This window comes from Xyrauchen texanus, chromosome 3 (assembly GCF_025860055.1).
Source record: "Xyrauchen texanus isolate HMW12.3.18 chromosome 3, RBS_HiC_50CHRs, whole genome shotgun sequence".
NCBI lineage: Eukaryota > Metazoa > Chordata > Actinopteri > Cypriniformes > Catostomidae > Xyrauchen > Xyrauchen texanus.
The window spans coordinates 43,460,805-43,482,649 of record NC_068278.1 but is presented as its reverse complement, the minus strand read 5'-3'; the positions used below and the strand labels follow the sequence as shown (position 1 = coordinate 43,482,649).

The 21,845-nt window shown below is 38.5% G+C and overlaps 1 protein-coding gene across 1 annotated transcript in view; it reads right to left on the bottom strand.

Annotated features, from left to right (window-relative positions):
- The window catches only part of abca2 (ATP-binding cassette, sub-family A (ABC1), member 2), an 85,275-nt gene that overhangs the window by 30,034 nt on the left and 33,396 nt on the right, over window positions 1–21,845 (bottom strand). The window contains exons 2-9 of the mRNA XM_052096870.1: window positions 10,841–10,934; window positions 9,527–9,529; window positions 6,163–6,274; window positions 3,884–4,047; window positions 3,117–3,238; window positions 2,500–2,610; window positions 769–945; window positions 339–557 (exon numbers count right to left, since the gene is read on the bottom strand). Coding sequence (XP_051952830.1) covers window positions 339–557; window positions 769–945; window positions 2,500–2,610; window positions 3,117–3,238; window positions 3,884–4,047; window positions 6,163–6,274; window positions 9,527–9,529; window positions 10,841–10,934 — 1,002 coding nt within the window. The remainder of the gene's footprint in view (window positions 1–338; window positions 558–768; window positions 946–2,499; window positions 2,611–3,116; window positions 3,239–3,883; window positions 4,048–6,162; window positions 6,275–9,526; window positions 9,530–10,840; window positions 10,935–21,845) is intronic.

Below are 21,845 nucleotides of genomic sequence, written 5' to 3'. Positions count from 1 at the left end.
AGAGAGTGAAGGGAAGAAAGAACAACAACAACAACAACAACAACAGAGGATTAATAGATGTTTCAATGTACATATCAACACATTACATCTACTAAAATAAGGGTTCCCACACTTTGAATAGACTTACAGAGCTGAGGTATTCTTCTAAAAATCGTTTTTGGGTGAACTATCCATTTAAGAGCAGATCATAACTAAAAAACTTTACAGAATTTTCCATGACAAATTTTTTATTAATTTCCACTTTTCCAGACCTGGAGACTTTTACAATTCCCTGATATTTCTAGGCTTTCCATGATGGTGGGCACCCTGTAAAACAGATGTGATGGTCTTGTATGTACCTGATCGAACACTCTCTGTATATCAATTTGCTCTTTCAGCTCTTCGCTCATTTCCCCAAACAGCTCCGCCCTCTGCCCTGCACCACCACTGCAAATAGTTGTTTGGTAAGCCTGCAAAACTGCCTGTTGTTTCTCAGGGACCAATAAGATTTTGCTCAGCTCACTGTTCCCTCCTCCACAAGTGAGTGTTTCAAGCACTGCACCAGTCAAAAGAACTCCCTGAAATATGACACACACACACACAAACCCGCTTTGTAAAAAAAATAAAAAATAAAAACAAGAAGCACTTTTGTGAATAATAATAAAAAAGTGCAACAGTTGCATGTAAACTGTGTTTGACAGCTGTAGCTCTTTGTCCATTATTTTAACTTAGCTAGGTTGTTTATAATCTTTTTATTTATCATCTGAAGCAATTTGTTGGATTTATGACCTCTATCTCGCGCAGTGCTTGAGGATCAAACTTTTGGCCTCCACCATCCCCGGCAATTCCCAGCACCTGTGACAGGATTTTGAGCAGAGCCTGGCGGTGAGCTGCTTTAGTGGGGTCTCTCAAAGCCTTCTGGATCAAACCTCCCTCTAGACTCTGCCAGCCTCCGAGCAATGGCTTCTAAAGATGAAAGAGAGATGATTGATTCCTTATGATTGTTTTGTATTGTAAGGGTGTAACCAACTGCTTGTTTCCCCTTTGAATTAAAGCGATAGTTCACCCAAAAATTGTAATTCTTTCATCATTTACGCACTCTCATGCCATCCCAGATGTATGTGACTTTCTGTCTTTTGAAGAAAAAGAGAAATATCTTAGCTCAGTAGGTCCTTAGAATGCAAGTGGATGGTGATACAACCTTTGAAGCTTCAAAATTAACAGACAGTCTGCATAAACATCATCCATACACTCCACTGGTTAAATGAATGTCTTCTAAAGCGAAACGATCACTTTTGGTGAGAAAAAGATCAATATTTAAGTAGTTTTTAACTATAAATCATCGCTTCCGTTAAGCAGCAGTATATGCCTTCACGAGACGGCAGAGTTCACAAGGTCTCTTACGTGACGTATTCGCGTTAGCACATTCTGACATAATCTCAAGTTTATTTCTTGGTTGAGACATCCAGGATGAGCACAGAAAAGCACCATTGTCAGTAAACACAGATACAAATACAGATCTAAACCAAAACCAACAAAGCTTCTGTACAGCATTCCTCCTACTCAGCGGTAAACAGTGTCACTTTTCCAGGTGTCTCGCACATGCATCTATGCTTGTGTGAACGTGCCAACACGATTACACCACACGCGCGTACTGCTGCTGACCGGAAGCAATGGCTTATAGTTAAAAAGTACGTAAATATGAATCTTTTTCACATCAAATGCATTGTTTCGCTTTAGAAGACATTAATTTAACCAGTGGAGTTGTATGGATGACATTTATGCTGACTGTCTATTCTTTTTGGAGATTCAAAAGGTCGTATCACCATCCACTTGCATTTTAATGAGCTACTGAGCCAAGATATTTTTTCTATTTTTCTTCAAATGTGTTCTGCTGAAGAAAGTAAGTCTTGGATGGCATGAGGGTGAGTAAATGATGAGATAATTTTCATTTTTGGGTGAACTATTACTTTTAAGGGTTAGTTTACCCAAAACTGAAAATGATGTAGTCATTTATTCACCCTCATGTCATTCCAAACTCATATGAAATTCTTTCTTCCGAGGAACACAAAAGGAGGATTTATAAAGAATGTCGTCACTGCTCATTTTTCCATACAATGAAAGGGGAGACTGAGGATAGTAGTCACTAACACTCAGCGTAGCATCTCTTTTAGTGTTATATGGAAGAAAGAATGTCCTAAAGGTTTGAAATTATGCAAGCATGAGTAAATGAAGACCGAATTTAGATTTTTTTGTTAACTATCACTATTGTTTGTTTTTTTTACCCACTAGCAAATAGTTTTTTCTTGTTTTAAGCAAAAACATAACATTTTGTTAGATTTCTCTAAAAACAAGACTTAATATGTTATTCTGCTTCTCAAATAAATATCTTGTTTAAGGATGTTTAAATATTTTTTTTTTATTATCTTACAGTGTGTGAGGGTTAGATTTAGGGTTAGAAAATAAGTTCCCACAATGATAGACAAACAAACAAGTGTGTATGTTGCCCTCATATTGTACCTTGAGCTGTGCAATCTTCTCTCCAGGACTGTGAGGTTCATGCTGTCCTTCATCTTTTCCTCCTCCCCTTGATCCCACTTTAGGATACGTCCCAAAGATGAGATTATACACCTGCGCGCGCGCACACACACACACACACACACACACACACACACACACACACACACACACACACACACACACACACACACACACACACACACACACACACACACACACAGATTTAGAAACTCCCATCTCACACATACACTAGAAATAGCTAGAGAAGAGGAAAATAAAATTCAGAGGAAAATTTCATTCGGAACAAATCACAAGAGCTTATCACAGCAATTTTACATTGACTACAGCATGTTAACCTGGCACTTTCAAATACACCATGCTGGAGCTCTTCTGCCCTGAAGCATTAGATTCTATCACCCACATCCTCTCTCTGCTGTCATAAGAGCAAAACTGGTAATGGTGGGGTCTGCAAAACCAAAGCGGAGACTCCAAAGAGAATGAAAGAGGAAGCAGGCTCAGAGGGGCAGGAAGCAGTGTTATGGTCTGGACTTCAAAAGTGCTTCTGTCTGACCTGGGTTGGAAGGAATAGAAGCTTGACAGGAGTGTAGAAGACAGACCTCTTTCAGATTGATGGGGGTGGAGAGTAGCAGGCTGGTGGTGTCGCTCGGCAGGGAGAGGTTTCTGGTCAGGAACTGCTGGAACATGGACTGGTTCCTGAGTATTCTTCCCACAGTAAAATCTAAAGCAGAGACACGAACATAAACTTTTCATGAAAGGCATTTGATTTTGGTGCAGCTGGAGTGTATTTAGTTGTTTATGTCTTAGTCCACCCTGCTGAAAATGCCAGCTTAACCTAGTAGCTGGAATATGGTAGCTGGTTTCAAGATGGTCTAAAATGGAGATGGCATACCCTCTTGAACCAGCAGCAACCAGCTACCAGCTGGTCATTCAAGCTTACCAGCTTGGTGGTCAAGCTGCTTTTTGGAACATGGTATCTGGCTTCAAGCTGGTCATTAGCTGGTCCAAGCTGACAGACCAGCTTGGACCAACTAGAAACCAGCTACCATGTTCCAAAACACTGCTACCGTGTTCCAAAACACTGCTACCATGTTCCAAAACACTGCTACCAACTTAATCAGTATTTTCCAGCAGGGAGAAACACAGGCTTCTCAAAGACAGTATGTAAACACAGAGTTGAATGCTAGGCCAACATACTGAATGTGTCCGGTCCTGCTGTACATAATGTGGCAGTAACAAGCCTCAGAACTTTAAACCAAATGTGTTATTATTTTTATTCAGTATCTCGCTACAAACATGTAGCTGGTGTGTACAGTGTATATTTGTAACAGTCATGGTTGGTATGCATGTATGTGTGTTTTCTGACCATGGTTGGTGATGTAGTGGCTTTCTAGAGGGCCTTGTGCAGAGCTCAGTCTTTCGAGATGCTGCTGCAGTGACTCCAGCTCCTCCCCCAGACTGGGTCGGTCTGACGTAAACAAGTGATTCTGCTCCACAACCTCACTGATCCTTTCCAACAACTGAGTCACACTGAGAGAGAGAGAGAGAGAGAGAGAGAGAGAGAGCGAGAGAGAGAGAACAAAGAAATAAAGTTTAATAATGATAAGTGGAACAAGTAGGGCTGAATAAAAAGGAGAATAAAGAGGAGAGAGAGCATGATGACAAGAACCATGAAAAGAATAGTCTATCCCAGCAATTTCAAGTCTGCTTCAGACTTCTCAATGTACATTAGCGGTAGGATAAAAAGCAACAACAACAACAACAACTATATTTCAAAGTTTTATGATATTTTACCTCAGGTTACTGTATTTCTATTCTCACACTAAGAATCAGTATTTTGTAATATTATATCTCCAGGTCCAACCCTTAATGCTGATAAATGTACTGGCTTTCCTGCTGGTCTAGCTGGTGGTACAGCTATGCTTTTCACCTGAAAAACTTGCTAATGAACAGCAAAGCTAACTGGTGAAGTGAATTAACCAAGCTTACTGGTTAAGGCAGAATTCAAAACACAATATAATGTATATTAGTGACCAGTTTTGTTGGTCTTTTCAGCAGGGCAGGTCATGGTTAGGTGGAAGTGAAGATCTGTTACAATTATCATAAGAGCATGTCACAGCTAAGCAGAGATATAAGATCTATTTCACAGACTAAGTCCATCTAGTCAGCAGTCCAAATCCAATTTTTTGTGTATCCGATTGGAATTTGATCTTTAGGATTAACTATCCACACTTTGTATCTCAACTGATCAGATCCGATCTTAATTTTTTTTGGGATATATGAATTGGTTGCTATAGCAATGACATTGCGTCAGTAGGCAACATTTTTTGTTTATAACAAGGCAATGTGTTGCTGCTACACTGGACTATGCCTTATGATGCTGCGGCAGAGATAGAGGAGACTGGCATGCGTCGCTTTTTTTCGTGCTGCCATTTCCGCGAGAAGGATATAGCAGGAAGAGCTCCAAAAAGGAGTGGGAGCAAACTGCCAGCAAAGATATAAGTAGCCCCTGACCTAATCCTTTCCCTAACCGTGTGAGGAAGTGACGCCCCCTTTTGGAGTTGGTGCAACCCCCTTTTGGAGTAGCCACACCCCCTTCTGAAGTAACCCCACCCTCTTTTGGAAATTCCACCCCCATTTTGAGATCTCTGGTCTGCAGCTATACCTATATGATCTCTGCCAGAGTGCAAAGCAGCGTGTGGTCCAGACAGACTTGCGGTAACTGGTGGACTTGTGTGGTAGCCACCTTTGAAGGAACTATGTCTATGTCTGTGGCAGCGGGGAGTGGTTGAGCGTCTGCCCGAAGAGAGAGAAAGTGGTAAGAGCGCTTCCACCTGAGATAGATTATGTTTAACACCTGTCTCTAGTTCCAGTGAGCATGGGGAGAGTGGCATATAAGCGGCCATGCCACCAGCAGAGAAAGAGTTATGATTGAGACTTTGTGATGATTAAGAGACTGTGACTAGGAGCCTGTGACGCTAAAGAGTTTTGTGAAGCTGAACAAGTTACTGTGTGACCCCAAAGTTTGTGATTAAAAGCTCACCGGAGACATGAAATATCCTGTCCCAGTGTCCTCCTTCCCTCATTCTGTGTGTCTTCCCTTACACTGTCGAACTTCAGAATGCAGGTGGGAAGATTCCATTAATAATATTCACAGCTAGACCTACACTCCGTCACCACACAGCTTATTTCCCCACCACTGCCAGAATGTTTCATGTAATGCGTGACGTATAACGTGCCTTTACTTAACGTGAAAAAGTGACATACAGCAAAAAGCCACATGTGATCTGACCAAAGCGGTCAGACTGAAATGGATTTCCAGAAATATGATTTGAATAGGATTACATAAATGTAGCTTGAAAATTGTATTTCATGCGATTTATTTGGCATTCAGACTTGCCAAATATGATCAGATTACAATCGGATATGCACAAAAATCTAATTTGGATCCATCTGAACATAGCCTAAAAGTTCAGATATGATCATCATTGCCAGTGATAATGGTGACTGCTGTTCGCACCATTGAAGCAAGCTGACTGGGTGAGAAAAGAAACCAATATTGTTTGTTTTAGAGAGAGAGTTAGTTTAAGAAAAAGAGATAAAATCAGAACCAGAATGAGAGTGTAGGTGTAAGTTGTGACTCACGTGGAATTTTTATACTGCAGGAAGCCAAACTCATCCCGCTGACCATCCGGACACAGAGACTGCATGATGGGAATGATGCCCGCTGAGGTGAGAGGGGCCGCACTGTAGAAGGCTGGACAGAGCCAGGGAAAAACAGACCACCAGGGCAAAGGGAGGGAGGAACGAGGATGGAGATGACAGAAGAATGAAATGCAGATGTAATGAGGTTTAAATGTAAAAGAGCACATCCGTTTTGAGAAGGGTGCAGTTGTTTTTTTAGGGTTGGAGAAAAATATTAAAACAGAGCATGTATGCATGGAGATAAATATTTATGGCCGGGGATATGAATGAACAGATGAGAAGGATTGTGGGATGTGGGATAGTAAAATAAACAATGGTGGTGACATTTTTCGAGGTCCACGGGTCAAGGAAACACATTTGGGGAAAGATTAGAAAAGGGAGAGAAAAGAGGTAGCCGTCACATATCAGAGCAAACAAAGGGTCACAGAGGGTTTCAGATGTCAGATGGATTCGATAAACTCTATGTGGCCTTTACATTATTCACTTCATCACACACACAGTTCAGTGGACAAGCTGTCACTGTGTTGTACAGCTATTCTACACCCACATACTGACAGATCTGTCTTTACGAACACAGGAGTAGACACAGTATTCAGATGAGTCACTGCACTGCAACCTGCTCCTGTTCACAGTCAACCTGGAGTCAAACCTCTTTTTTTAAAGTGCCTGCCAATAGAAGCTTATAAAACGGAACTGTATTTAAGGGGGATTTTTGCCATTTTTTAATTGAACAAATCATTAGAAAGAGGACAAGTATTATTTGAGACAAATACAGTGTGGGATCAAGAAATGACACATGCTGCTTGCAAGAAGTTTTTACTTACGAGGGCTGGGTTCCTAGGCGCACATAAGTAGTACTTATTGTTTCCCAAAAGCATAATCATCTATGTAGTACACATTGTTTATAAATTAACATGAGATTTGGACCACTCGTAAATCCATTGCAGGCTACTTAAATGGATCTTTTCTTGATCTTTCACAGTTTACCAAAACTGAGTCAAAGTGACATTTCATAAATTATATTAATTCATTTATCAAAATGTATTTTTGATGTTTAATGTTTATGGATTGGAAAGCCACTGAAGGGCCTACACCGTTTATAAAAATAAGTCAATTTAAAACAAAAGGGTATACTCTGCAGTCTGCATGCGGCACAAAAGTTAAAAAAGGCCTAAAATTACTCAATTGTAAAATAATTTAAAACATTCGTTAAGATGATCTTGAAAGCGTTACATTGTCTGGAAAATTAGTCGAGTTTGGAAATGTGCGATCAAGTGGTTTTGGTCAGAATAAAATGGGACGCATTGACAATTTAGTTTCTTTTTCTCTATTTCTCTTTCCGACAAATACTTTTTTAGCAATAGTGCAACAAAATGAAAGCAAAATTTTACCATTTTCCACTTAATTATGGGAAATTAATTTTGGGCAACCAGGACATGTGCTGGTTAACAAATTAAATATTGCTATTCTTCATCAACAGAACACAAAATGCATAGAAACTAAATAGTAGAGCTAACATTTATAATTAGAACGCATTTATGGAGCAATACCAGTTTGCTTTATCCAAACTCGGAAAGTCAGGGCTCAAAAAAAAAATCCTGATTTTCCCCATGGGTAATTGAGGTGGAATTCATGTAAACGTATCGCCTTATCAATATTTATATATGTATCTGATGTGGCTTGAAGACAGCAACAGGCAGATTTAAACTTACATCTCCAGCACGAGCACGGTGTCTCAATGTAACAGGAGCATGGAATATGCATCTCAAAACCAAATTGCCTACAAAATACTATATCAAAATCAAATTGCCTACAAAATACCACTCTCTTTTACATGTTGTTTCTCTGATAAAACAATCCCTTTTTGGACTCTGCCCTACATTGATCTGGTAATGACAAAATTAGAACTATAACTGCTCAGATGATTTAACGAACCCTTAATTAATGTTTGGCTTTGAGAAATGTGATTTCTCCATTAGAGCATCAGTCAATTCAGATTCAGTTCCCTTCACTTTGGCAACCCTGCCTGAAATGCAAACACGATGCAATTGGCAAGAAGGTTACTTAATGGTCACTGCGGCATCCTTTTCCAATGTCTAAAGAACAGACCCCATGCAGCCATGCTACTTTATCTCAGAAGAGGAGACGTTAGCTAAATGGTGCTCACTATTATTAGCATTTGACAACTCTGCAAAATAATCACAATTGACATTTAATCCAGTGACAGGTTGACTTCTCAGAAGAGGTAGAGCCGTTTATTGCCTCAATTGCCGGATATAACTTTTATATCCGACATCTGCTCCCCCTCTGCAAACACAGCTGAGGATTAAAAAGAGCAAAGTTCAATCAGGGGAAATAACCTGATGGCTCAGTAAGTGGATGAATTTAGTCAGGGAGGGTTTGTCTGTGTGAGAGAGTCAAAGCTCATTGGTTGTGGTGAGCACAGATGTGTCTGAATCAGAAAATGTTGTTTGAATGAAGTGCTGTTGTAAGACAGATACATTGTTCATGCTGATTGTGAGTTATGTTAATGTTCACACAGAGACATTTGGGGAACCAACACCTACACATCAACACCCCCTTTACACCTGGCCTTAACATGTATTTTTGGTGATCAGATCACATTCGGATAGCACTTGACCACATTAAAAGCCAGGTGTAAAAGCACCCAAGAAGCATTGGCCGTTTTAACGGTTAGGGGTATTTGGTCACTTTATGCTTTTTACTGATCAGATTGCCATCCAATTGGGTATCTATATTCCATTTACACTCAAGGAACAAAACGTGTATACATCTTATTTACTATTCCTGTGCTATATGCAAATATAATGATGTTCACTTCCATGCTGATGCTAATGGCAGGCAACAACATTTTGCTGCCCTTAATGTGGCTCATAAAAACAGGCAACAGTTGTTATGTGCCGCTTTTTCTTCATCATCTTTGGCCTCCCAGACTTCTGTATGCTGACGTAATTTGGTTTGGGAGGAGTAAAGTTTATGCATGAGGCCTGAACAACCAGATGCATGTAATGCAACCAGATGGCCAACTAATATCTTGTATGCGTTGGGATTGCCATCCTTATCGAATATGTCGAATTTACCCAGCGTTTTTCATGATCTGATAGCTCTTCGGATATTGAATAGTGACCAAGTATAAATACACAACAATAACACAGTAAATATGTTAAGAGTCCACAGCAAACACAGACACATAATAAAAGGACTCACAGTGGAGTAATACCATGAACCTAAGAGTTAAGCATTTAGCCACACAACAAAAAAAATGTTTTTTTTTTTTACTTACACACTGTTCCATCATGCAGTGTACATGCACAGAGAAAATCAGACAATGAGATAAAGATAGAGGTAGAGAGAGATGTAGAGACAGAAAGAGAGGTAGAGCAAGATGTAGAGACAGCAGGGGAGAGAGAAGAGAGAGAGAGAGAGAGCGAGCGAGTGATAGTGAGTTGAGCAAAAGGACAGGTGACAGGGAGAAGCAAAAAATAAAAGAAAATATGATGTGATTTCAGCATTGGAAATAACACAGACATGATGACATACAAATGAGGGTGTTCTGTAAAATTAGAATACTACATGACTAAAGCACTTGTCTAACAGCCAAAAAATCAGTGGCAGATTAGCAAAGTTGTATGATGTGACTACATAGAAAAGTGGCTAAACAATTATCATCATCATCATCATCATCATATAAAACTAACAACAATTAAAGAAATAGTTCACCCAGAAATGAAAATTCTGACATAATTTACTCACTCACTCTCATGTTGTTCCAAACGCATACCATTTTCTAGCTTCCATGGAACACAAATGGAGATGTTTGGCAGAATGTTCACGTTGCTCTTTTACATAAAACAAAAAGCATACAGTGACCATGGGCTTTCAATCTACAAATAAGCACCATAAAAGTAGCCTATATGGCTCATGTAGTAAATTCCAAGTCTTCTGAAGTCATACCGAAATCAATAGTAAATTAATCTCTTGAATCTCATTCACTCATGCGCATATTCTAACTTTGCCTGTCAAGACGGCAATTGTCAAGCCAGGTTTGACGTTAATGACACCAAAGCTAACCGACCGTGATTGGCCAAGTTTGAATATCAAGAAGTGCGAATGACTGCAGCACTGTCTACTTTCATTGTATAGGAAAGAGCCGTGTGAACCAGTGTTTCCGTTAGCCGGTAATTATCGTTTTTGAATGTTAAAACATCCCAATGTCCGACAAATTGAAAAATGATCGTCTTCCGTTGCCATCTTCTGGAAGAGAAGATTCTATACATTTCTACTTCTGTGCTCCACAGATGACATAGCGGGATTGAAATGACATGATGTTTAATAAATGATGACAATTGTAATTTTTGGGTGCACTATCTCTTTACTGATAAAGGCTTAAGGACTATTACAGCAGAACTGTGCTTTGGACTTCACAAAAAGAACCCTATATGAACTACAGTGCTGCTTTCAAATTTAACAGAATGTTGTCCGACCACTAGGGGTTCAATAGTGAGCTGGTTGGGGTAAGAGCCACCCTACACTTTCTTTCTCTTCAAGTCTTCTTCATCTTCTACTCCTCATCTCCCTGTGCTGTCCTGGACCTTACCTTCTTTCACAGGAATGGCCGGCTTCTTCTGCCGCAAGCCCAGAAGTATGAAGAAGAGCACCAGGGGGATAAAGATCTCAAATGCAAGTACCCACTGCAGAAATAAAAAAACAAACATACAAAGAGACAGGTTTTGACAACCACACAGACCTCAATAAGCTGTCTACCACATTGGCAGGTGGTTGCATTCACAGTCTTGCATGGTTGATTCTTCGCTGGTCTGTATATCCTATCAAGTATTAACAAGGGGCCAGGGTTTGCCTGGCCGTAACCACAATATCTGGGGGCAAAAATAATCTTTCTCCATTGATGGCCATTCAAATGTAGCTATGAATAATGGAATAAGCAACATATAAATTGCAAATATTTCATTATATTTTAGTAGTGGAACACTCTTAAAACCTGAAAAAGTATTTTTTTCCCTGTCTGCTGCCTTTCTTGTGGTGCCATCAGCCAATCAGAGTTGTCAATATGTCTTTTCAGGCTCCACAGTGATTAGATGCATGGCATTTATGGCTCAGGTCATTGGCTCAAAAACTACAGTGTTCAAAACTGTGCCCATTAGTATAGATTATAGCAACCAGTATGCATCAGGCAAGCAGCTGCCATTGAAATAAATGGATATTCTTCTTATAGACCTCCTTGAGTATCGCACTGTACAGCTAATTGAGTTTAGTGTTAAGGATTGATTCTATAAATAACAGGCTGATCTATTGAAGACACTCCCATTTGCTTAACATACAGTATTTGTTGGCTAACACACCTGTGAGCGCTTCCAAAGTGGCCATTCCATCAATTACGAGATGTGGAGGAGAAATCAAAGACATTGCATATACACACACAAACAGAGGTGTGCCCACATATACACACTCCACAAGTGGTTGGAGAAAGATGTCAAAGTTTAAAGTTAGGGCTGGGTATCACCAGCAACAACATGATACGCACATTGCATTGGTACACATTGCGATACTTGTTCATTTTGAACTGAATTTCTCCTGAGCATAATTTATTATAACCGTTTAAAAAAAAAAAAATTATAGTAGACTGTATAGCAGTTTCGGACATGTTGCACCATTCAAAACACAATAAGGTCCATAAAGAGAAGAAGAGCAAAATAATTGTGTTAACAAAAAGCAAAATTACTTTTATTGGTCATTTCTTTTTTCTGCTATCAATGTGTTTTGTGCAATCCTTACCATAGTTTAAAATATTCTGGCTCAAAAGCAACCCCTGCTTTTAAATTTTGCCACAATTAAAGATTAAAAACTTGAGTCTTCACACAAGTCAAACACAACTTACATCTACACACTGTTCAAAGTGTGAGGGATAAAGGTGGCCGGGACGACGGTTCGAGAGAGAGAGGGAGAATTACAGGCAGCTGCTCTGTGTGTTTGTGTGTTTTTCGTTCAGTTTATTATTAAAACTATTATTCATATTGTCATGCCGATTCACGCCTCCTCCTTTACCATAACCCCACATTACATTGGTGCCAAAACCAGGAGAGGAGGCGGCAAGAACTGGCTTGACAATATAAATTCTATGTATAAATTGAAAATATAAATATTATTGCAAACATGATATCAATATAATATTGAATCACCAGGTCCCTGGCCGCTGACTCTCACCCATTCTGACTAGAAAGTCTGATCTCAGATTAGTGTCAAAAAGCAATCTGTATCTCTCACCTCAATGTGTCTTTCACAGTACCACAGAGTCACCACAAAAACACTGACTTCACACCCATTCTATGTTTGTCCCTCAACTGTGTTTACAAGTGCAAACCGAATGTGTAGAAGGTTTTCTTTCACTGTGAGACAGTCCCTAACTCTGAAGCTTCTTTTATATGCATCTCTCACAATACACAAAGCACAGGTAGCAAAAGAGTGCTTGCCTATTTATACACACACACACGCACGCACGCACGCACGCACGCACTATACTTTTTCTTATAAAGCTAATTATGCTATGTACTGTACATAAACATTTCAATAATGACTACAGACTAACATATAGAAATTTTTTATATACTGTGTATATACACACACACACACACACACACACACACACTATATATATCATGTCCTCAAAAGGGAGATTTGGTCAGGTTTTGGCTCATTTTGAACCCCAAACAATACAAACACAATCATTAGTGCAATAATATTTCTTGCCAAAAATACACACCAAATTCTTCACCATTCTACACTAGAACAGTCAGTGTCTTTCAGATGTTCGCTCTGATTACTTTATCTGCTGAGACACAAACTCCATTCACCAACATTACATCTCTTTGCCTCAGTCCACAGAGCACAACATCCATCAACAACCAACAGGCAAATAGTGGCAGCTAAAACACTTATACTCAAATAATAATGCATGCTGTGCGATGAGGTTTTCTGCCGAGTAAATTTGAGATAATAAAATTGCTTTTACTGTGCGAACGGTGGAGAATGCCTCTTATAAACCTTCCTCTCTTCGCCTCTGTATATTTTATCTTCTCTTTTCTCTGACTGTCTCCCCCCGACAGCTCTTATGAGTTGACATAAACAGATAAAGCTCACATGCAAGCGTCATTTTGTATTCACAATTACATTTGTAACCACTGAATGCAAACAGGCCTCAGTCACCAGGGATTGGGACACGAGGCATTGTTTGTGTTTGTGCGAGTGGTGCTTTTTAAACCAATATATCTTTGTGTGTGATCAGTTCGTTAAGATCCCTGTTAATCTCAAAGAAATTACTGACAAAAATACCCGTTGACCAAAGTTTTTATTTATTTATTTTGACAGCAATAGCATAGACACGACTAAAAAGGAAGCATAATGACCATAACTCAAAATTACTTTTATAATCCAGTGATGTAATCCAATAATCCAGCGGGGCATCTCAGAGAGGGGCATCTCACATTCCCCTCCCAGTCCGATAAAGAGAAACCACTTACCCACCCTAATGATGAAAAGTAGCTAATGGTACAGTATATTCATTTTTTCAGGAGCTCAGGTTTTTAAACATACACATATACATACATACATACATACATACATACACATATATATATATATATATATATATATATATATATATATATATATATATTTGATTCATGTTTGGTCTGTTACAGTATTTTGTGTTTGTCATTTTGCACATTATCATAAAATAAAATATTTTTATAATTTTAATGTTAATTTTTAACTTCGTTTTACAATGACTAAAATGGCATAATTTTAGTCAATGAAAATAAATGACATATTTGTCAAAAGACTAAAAACAATTATTGTGTAAAAATGTTACTGGTTCATATGTGTTCTTACAGGGTTGTACTGGGTAACAGTTGATAATACATGATATCATTGTAACATTATACATTAAACTTATTGAATTGCTTGCTTAAAATACATCAGTTATGGTCAGATTATCATTCTTACAGTGACTTTGTTAATATCATATTATTTTTATGATGTTAGTATTTTATTATGCAAGTGTTTTTGACCCTATTAATTTTATGAGATGCTGGATATGTTTGGCTTGTGTGTGCAAAAATCTATATTTATAAATAATAAAAAAATGTACTTTATAAAATGCAACTGTATAACGCATACATTTAGATGGCAATCGATTAATGTCAAATATTAACATGTTGATTAGTTCAGTTGCTGTTTTATGTCCTTAAAAGTTCAATTCTATTTAATGCGGGACATAATAGCCAACAGTTAAGATTGAGATGCATTAGATTAGAATGTTGATGTGATTATTTAAAATATTTAATATATGATATATGTATACTGACCTTTAGATCTTCTCTCACGGATTATCATCGTGTTTTTTGGACACGTCTTTTAGGATTTCACAGCAAACATTTGATCGTGGCAATCACCTCCCCACTCGTGTTCTCCTTCGCCATCCCATTATTCATTTTCACTACATGCCAGTTGACGTAAGAATAAAGAGACGAGACACAAACACAGTTAAGTCAAGCTTCACCGCAAGCTTAAGTCAATAATAGGGAGAGTGAAATCAGAAAGCGCAAGTAACCTCCGCGCTGGAGGTCGAACATTACAGAGTGCTGCAAGATTTAAAATTAGTAATTTTTATCACACTCTTTCTGGTTATATCAGAAATTCCATCTTTCCTTCATGCCAGTAGTGTTTAACACTGCTTAACACATGGTGAATTATTGCATTAAGGTTCGCTAACAGGAGTTTTGCCCGTGATAGAGCATTAGTGGAGCGCTCTTGGAGCGAGAGAAAACAGTAACGCTCCGATTTTTTTAAAATCCTGCTCCTCGCTCCAGGCTAAATCATGCCACTCCACTCCTCACTCCGCTCCACTCCATACTCTGATTCATGCTGGATTGATTACCCAACTGCCCCTCAGCTCCAGGCTACAGATTCAAATATTTCTCCTGAGACGTACAGGGAAACTTCTGTATTACTATCCCAAGCAGGACTGTATAGAAATGGTTCGACCCATGCAGCAAATGAGGACAAGGGAGTCCAAGAAAATATGCAAGTTTTAAAAAACTGAATAATTACTGGTAGATTTGCTCAACCTCAATACAGCAGAACAAAAAAACTCTTGGATGTGTAACTTGTATTTTTAAATCAATAACAATGAGCTCTGTACATTCCACCAGCCCTTTTTCAAACCCATCTTTCAAAATTAGACCGCTCACAGCGCTGAGTGTCCTCTGGGGCTTTTTCAATTCGGACAGAAAACAGAGCATTAGTACAAAAACACATTTCTCTTATGCTCTCATTATTACATCCATTCCCCACTGAGATGTTGAGGCTAATGTGTGTTTCAAAATCTCAGACCTACTGTACATTACATACAACATAGGCACATACACCAGAGTTCCCAGACCTTTAGACTAGGGTTGTTACCCTCAATGGACAGACTGATGTTATCACACAGCCTAGCGATTAAATTTTAAAATGTACAGAAGCACTCACAAAAGAGCACTAAGACAATATTTAGGGCAGAGGACACCTACAAAATGTTTTATTTATTTGTTTTTAAAATTTAATTACAGGGTTACCACACTTTTAGAACAATCAATTTCTATGACTTTACCCTTTCCAGGTCTGGAAAAACATTTCCAGATATATCCATGTTGTCAAAGACTGTGGGAACCCCGTTATTCAAAAACAAATGTCAGGCCTGGAGAGCACAACTTTAAATTGCCACAATATTTGCAGGATTTCCTTGGAAGTAGGAACCCTGATTAAAAACGGGACTGATAAGTATTGACTCCTTTCTCTTTCAAGGTCGATTCTTCTGATTCGGTTATCCTGCTCATCTCTCAGATAGCAGTACTAAAGGTATCACTCTCAAAAGACTCTGTTCTTCTACCGTATTGTTTAGCACCATTCAGAGATCCCATTACTGTTATAGTAATGCACAGAGGCGGCGGCAGCCGATTTTGCAGGGGCTTTAGCCCCGTATGTTTTGAGTGTAGCCCCGAATGTATTTTGAAAAGTTGATGTCAAGAGGTGCACTACCGACTGTCAATACATGTTGTAGCCTCTAGCCTCCTTGTTAGCGCATCCGCCTCTCACGCCGGAAACGTCGGTTCGAGTCCCGTTCGGAGTGTACTTTTCTTGTTTATCAGGTGTTGTTTTCTCCAAGGATAACCCAAAAGCATTAGCTTAAAATGTATGTGCAATTTGTTTTGTGATATTAGTTTGTAGGAAATATACACTTTGATTTGATTAAATGGTTTTGTAGAGTGTAGCAAAGATGAGCTACAGACTGAGGAGCAGCAGCAGCAGCTGTGCCAGAATCAGGCATGGAAACTGCTAACAATTAATCAGTCACTTTAATTTAGAGAAAGTTAAAAGTGAAACATTGTTTATCCCAATGATCCTAATGAAAGGATTTTGACAGATGAACATTGAGAATTATATACAGTTCGATGCCATGGTGTGTCAATGAACTTGGAATAAAGTCATTCATGTATTGCTTTAACTTAGTATCTTATACATCATTTTGACTATTTATGTCAAAAAATATAAATTATTTATATAAAAAAATTTTTTACTTCACTTTACTCACTATAATATAACTCTTTTGTGATGACTTTATGTTAATGTACATGAAAATTCAAGAATCATGATAGATCTTAGGGCAATCCCACTGATCTGCTCTTCCCAATACATTTTCTTCAAAGGTATTGGTCTACAATTTGACATATGTAGCACTTGATGAATTAGTTGTTTGAAGCTGATTTGCAATAAGTTATGTGCTGTATCTGTTCTTTTGCATCACAGATGATTCAGGGAGGAGAGAAGATGTCGAGGATAGTACTAGAGTGGAAGATTTAGGAACTGTAGAAACAGGCCCAGCCAGACCAAAACTCAAAGAATACCCTCTCACCAGCTTTGGACTACAGAGAAGTGGTTGCTAGTGTGAAAATAAAATTGTTTGGGCTAAGCCCCGGATGTCCTTCAATGCTGGAAACGCCTCTGGGGATGCACAAAAAAAGGGTGGTGCTTCCTCTGTTCATATTGCGCTGATAAAGAGTTTATAATCAGACTCGCTATGAGCAAATTAATCTAACCAAAGTGTACCATAATGAAGGTGTGATAAAGTTGAAGACCCAAGTGCATTTTATTGAGGATGTGAAAATAGCAAAAACCATAAACAAAACAAAAGCTTGACCATGTAGACAAGACATTATTAACTCTAAACATGAACTTGACTATGAAAATGACATGCAAAAGGGAATTTAAGCATATCTTGAATACACAACTAAGACCAAATGCAAACATGAGGGCTATTTACTGTATACACAGGAGTAAGCAATATAACAAGGGTAATTAAATGTTAATGTGTGCCGGGTTTATGGGAGTATGTTAGCGCAAGATTGTTAGAGCAATGAGATCATATGAAGTGGAAAACATGTGTTTTATTATATATGAGTCAAACCTGTTTCTGCACTGTTACGGTCTCTTTTTAGAATATAGATATATTTTTTAAATAGGTTATATTTTTGTGGCATATTTTAAGAGTTTATCAATTAATTATTTTATAGATTCAACCATGAAAAACAATAAAAACTAACAAATTAGCCAACCAGAATTAAATGTTTTTTTTTTAAAAAAGCAAGCAAGATAGAAACACACATCAAAGTGACGTGTGAAAATGCACTTGTATTTTCACTGGCTCTGTCTTGGGGCAAGTTATACTGATGGCAGCATTACAGAAAATGGCTCACCTAATTTAAAAGGTTAATTAACCTTTGTGTTCTTTCTGTGGCTAATTCATCTCAGTGTAATGACTGAAGAGAGAGTCATTATACAGATGAGCCCATTAAATGTAAACGGCTTCAAAAACGGAGTCAAAAAGGGTAAGAACATGCATGTGATCGTTCCTCACAGAGATAACAAGAGAGAAAACAGCTGAACCCTGAACAGACAGGTATCATTCTGTGCATGTATGCTGGAGGCAATTGTATTAGTGTCACGCCTATTCATATTTGTTATACAACTTCTCCATTTTTCACATTTTCACTTTTTACTTGCTGGGTTCAGGTGGACAAAACAAAACCCACATAAACAAAGAATTAAAAGTGCAACTTAAACAAGGAGAAAGAGGGATTCTGTCAAAAATGTAGTTATTAAATGTAGAATATTGTGGGTTACATATTGACAATGACAATTTTTACATACATTTTCAGTTTGCAAAAACATGTGAACACAGTTCAGTAATGCTTTTACAATGAAAGTCTATGTGGAAATCTAGCACAGCACCACGAATAATAAAATAAAATAAAAATGTCACAATGTTCTGACAGTAACTATGACAAACAATTACTTGTGTAACTACTGCATGATATGCAAGCATGCAAGTATACAAGAAGGGGACTGATGTAACTATCCGTGAAGCAGAAGTTTCTTAAATTGAGCAAACTCCAACCACAGGAATTATATTCATAATTTTACTACAGAAGTGCTTCCACCAAAAAGTTCCTCTGCTAAAAAGACAATTTAGACAACTTTCCAGCAAAATGCTTTGACCCATAGACTCCCATTGTGCATTAAAAGGCTAATTTACCCAAAAATGAAAATTCTCTCTTCATTTATTCACCATCATGCCATCCCAGATTTGTATGACTTTCTTCTACTGAACACAAACTAAGAATAGCTCAGCTCTGTAGGTACATACAATGCAAGTGAATGGTTACCAGATCTCCAAAAATTAGATAAAGGCAGTATAAAAGTAATACATAAAATTCCAGTGGGTTAATAAATGTCTAAGCGATCCAGTTGGTTTTGGGTGAGAATAGACCAAAATAGAACCCCTTTTTCACTGTACATCTTGCCAGCAGTCTGATTTCAAGCTTGATTACACTTCCTATAGCGCCATCTAGCACGTAATCTAAGCTGTAATCGAGCTTCAAATCTACGATCGTGTCTAGAGATGGCAATGAAATATATAATATACTGGCCTGTGGATGTCACAGAGGATAAACTGATGCCTGCTCCAACCATACGACATGGGATACTTCACTGACCACTGCCTGAAACTTGGCTTAAAATGGACTTCACCAGAAATTAACTGCTACAATTTCACAGTCGAACTGCTGTAAACCTCACTGACCACTGGCTGCATCACATTAGTCAAAGGATGGACAATACTCTTATCACGGTAAACAGACTTCTAAGACTTTAGTCATTAATCTCACAGCTCATACATTATCTTTTTGGCTACAAAAGGCTGCTACACACCGGATGAAAAGTGCCACGCCACGTCACGGCTAGGACACGGCACAGGTATCAAACACCGGTCACATCGATGGGGTTCAGGTGGCAGACAGTACACAAGTCACCAATGTTTTTGCCTTCAAGAATGAACAAGGTTAGAGTAAATAATATATGTCCATTGATAATGATTTGGGTAAAATTTTATGAAAAATATGTGAGTTGCGCTCCGCGGCATGGCAAAACTTTGAGCAGTCTCATGTAAGTACATTCATGGAAACAACCATTTCTAATTTTACAACGCGCCATGTTGTGCACCAGATGCATCCAGTGTGCGACCCCCTTAAAACTTAGTTTACTAATTTTAAACAATGACTAAACAAATAACTAATATTGCCATTATATTCATGCTGTTTAGCCAAAGGAGAACTGGTTCTCACAGCAAGTTTGGTTTCTCACAAGGTTATTTTTCTCCATCAACCAATATCTTATGGAGTTTTGTGTTCATTGCCACAATACTGTGGTCTAAATACAAATATTATTTAATTATTTATTTTAAGGGCCAATTTACAATCATGTTTTTTATTAAACTGCACTATTCTGACTCAAAGATATTACAGCCTATTTTTCTGTAAAGCTGCTTTGAAATTGTGTGTTGTGAAAAGTGCTATAAAATTAAAATGACTTGACATGATGTATAGTGAAAAGGGAGTTATATTTTGATCTGTTCTCACCCAAAACCAAATGGACTGCTTTAGAAGACTAAATCACTGAAGTTTTCTAGATTAATTTTATGCTGACTTGCATTGTATGCTGCATTGACCTACAGAGCTGAGATATAGTTCTAAAAATCTGAATTTGTGTTCAGCAGAACAGAGAAAGTCATATACATCTGGGATGGCATGAGGGTGAGTAAATAATGAGAGAATTTGAATTTTTGGGTGAACTATTACTTTACATGATGATAATTAGAGCTAAAGTGGTATCTCTCCCAGAATTTTCCATTAAAATCACATCTTACACACATCTCTACACAGTGTGAGAGAAGGAATAAGACAGAGACTGAATGATATACTTAAGAATTAGATTCATGAGTCCAATAGGAATTCAGTCTTTTGTACTAGTCCAAGTTTAAGGTTGAAAAACCAGCTGTGCCACTTCCTTTAAGGGAGAGTGTGATAAGGGGTGAACGACTGCATGTCAATCCCACCATAAATTATGCATGGCCAGGAGAAGGTGAATACATGGCAATGCTTACCTGAGCTCACAGCCTGGAGCCGGAGAATGACACAGCATCTCTACAGCAACCCTTATCAACCTGAACGAGAATCAACCTCATGACCTAAATACAGTACAGTCATTTACTGGAAAAGACATACACTCACCACTCTGTTTGCTTTGTTTATTCAGTAGCAGTAACCAAGAAAGAGGATGAGAGCAAACAAGTAGTATATAACCAAATACTGATTGTAAAGGTATAACTGGCAGAAATAAGATCACATAAAAGACAAGGAAGGCAGAGTAGGAAAAGTATAACTGGCAGAAATAAGGTCATATAAAATACAAGCAAGAGAGAGAGAGAGAGAGAGAGAGAGAGAGAGAGAGAGAGAGAGAGAGAGAAAGAGAGAAAGCTAGGGTGTTCCATCTGGTTGCTAGGGCGTGGCTAGTTACTTGGTATGGTGCTACAAAAAGGCTGTCGGCCTGAGTAAATAGTACCTACTTCCATGTATTTACAACATTCTGCTGCTGATAAATGATTGTTGCTCTACAGTTGCTAGGGTGATCCCTCTGGTTGCTAGGGCATGGCTAGGCAGTTGGTTGGGTGTTAAGAAATGGCTTACAGCATGGGTCAAAAGAACCCTCATCCACGTTTCTATGATATTCTGCTGCTTAGATATAATGGTTGCTACATGGTTGCTAGGGTGTGGCTAGGCGCTTGGTAGAGTGTTATGGAAAGGCTGCCGGCCCAAGTCAATAGAACCCACTTCCATGTCTCCATGACAATGTGCTGCCAACATATGAGTGTTGGTATAAGGTTTCTAGGGTGGTCCACCTGGTTGCTAGGCAGATACCAGTGTGATATTTTGTTCTGTCCAATGAACAAAACCCAAAGTTTCTATGATGTTCTGATGCAGAGATATGTGTTGTGTTACTTGATTGCTAGGGTAACCCCATATGGTTGCTAGTTAGTTACTATGGTAATACTCAAAAGGCTCCATGCTACCCTGAGTCAAATGAAAGAAACCTGACATCTCTATGATGTTCTGGTGCAGAAATATGTGATTTGTTACTTGGTTGCTAGGGTA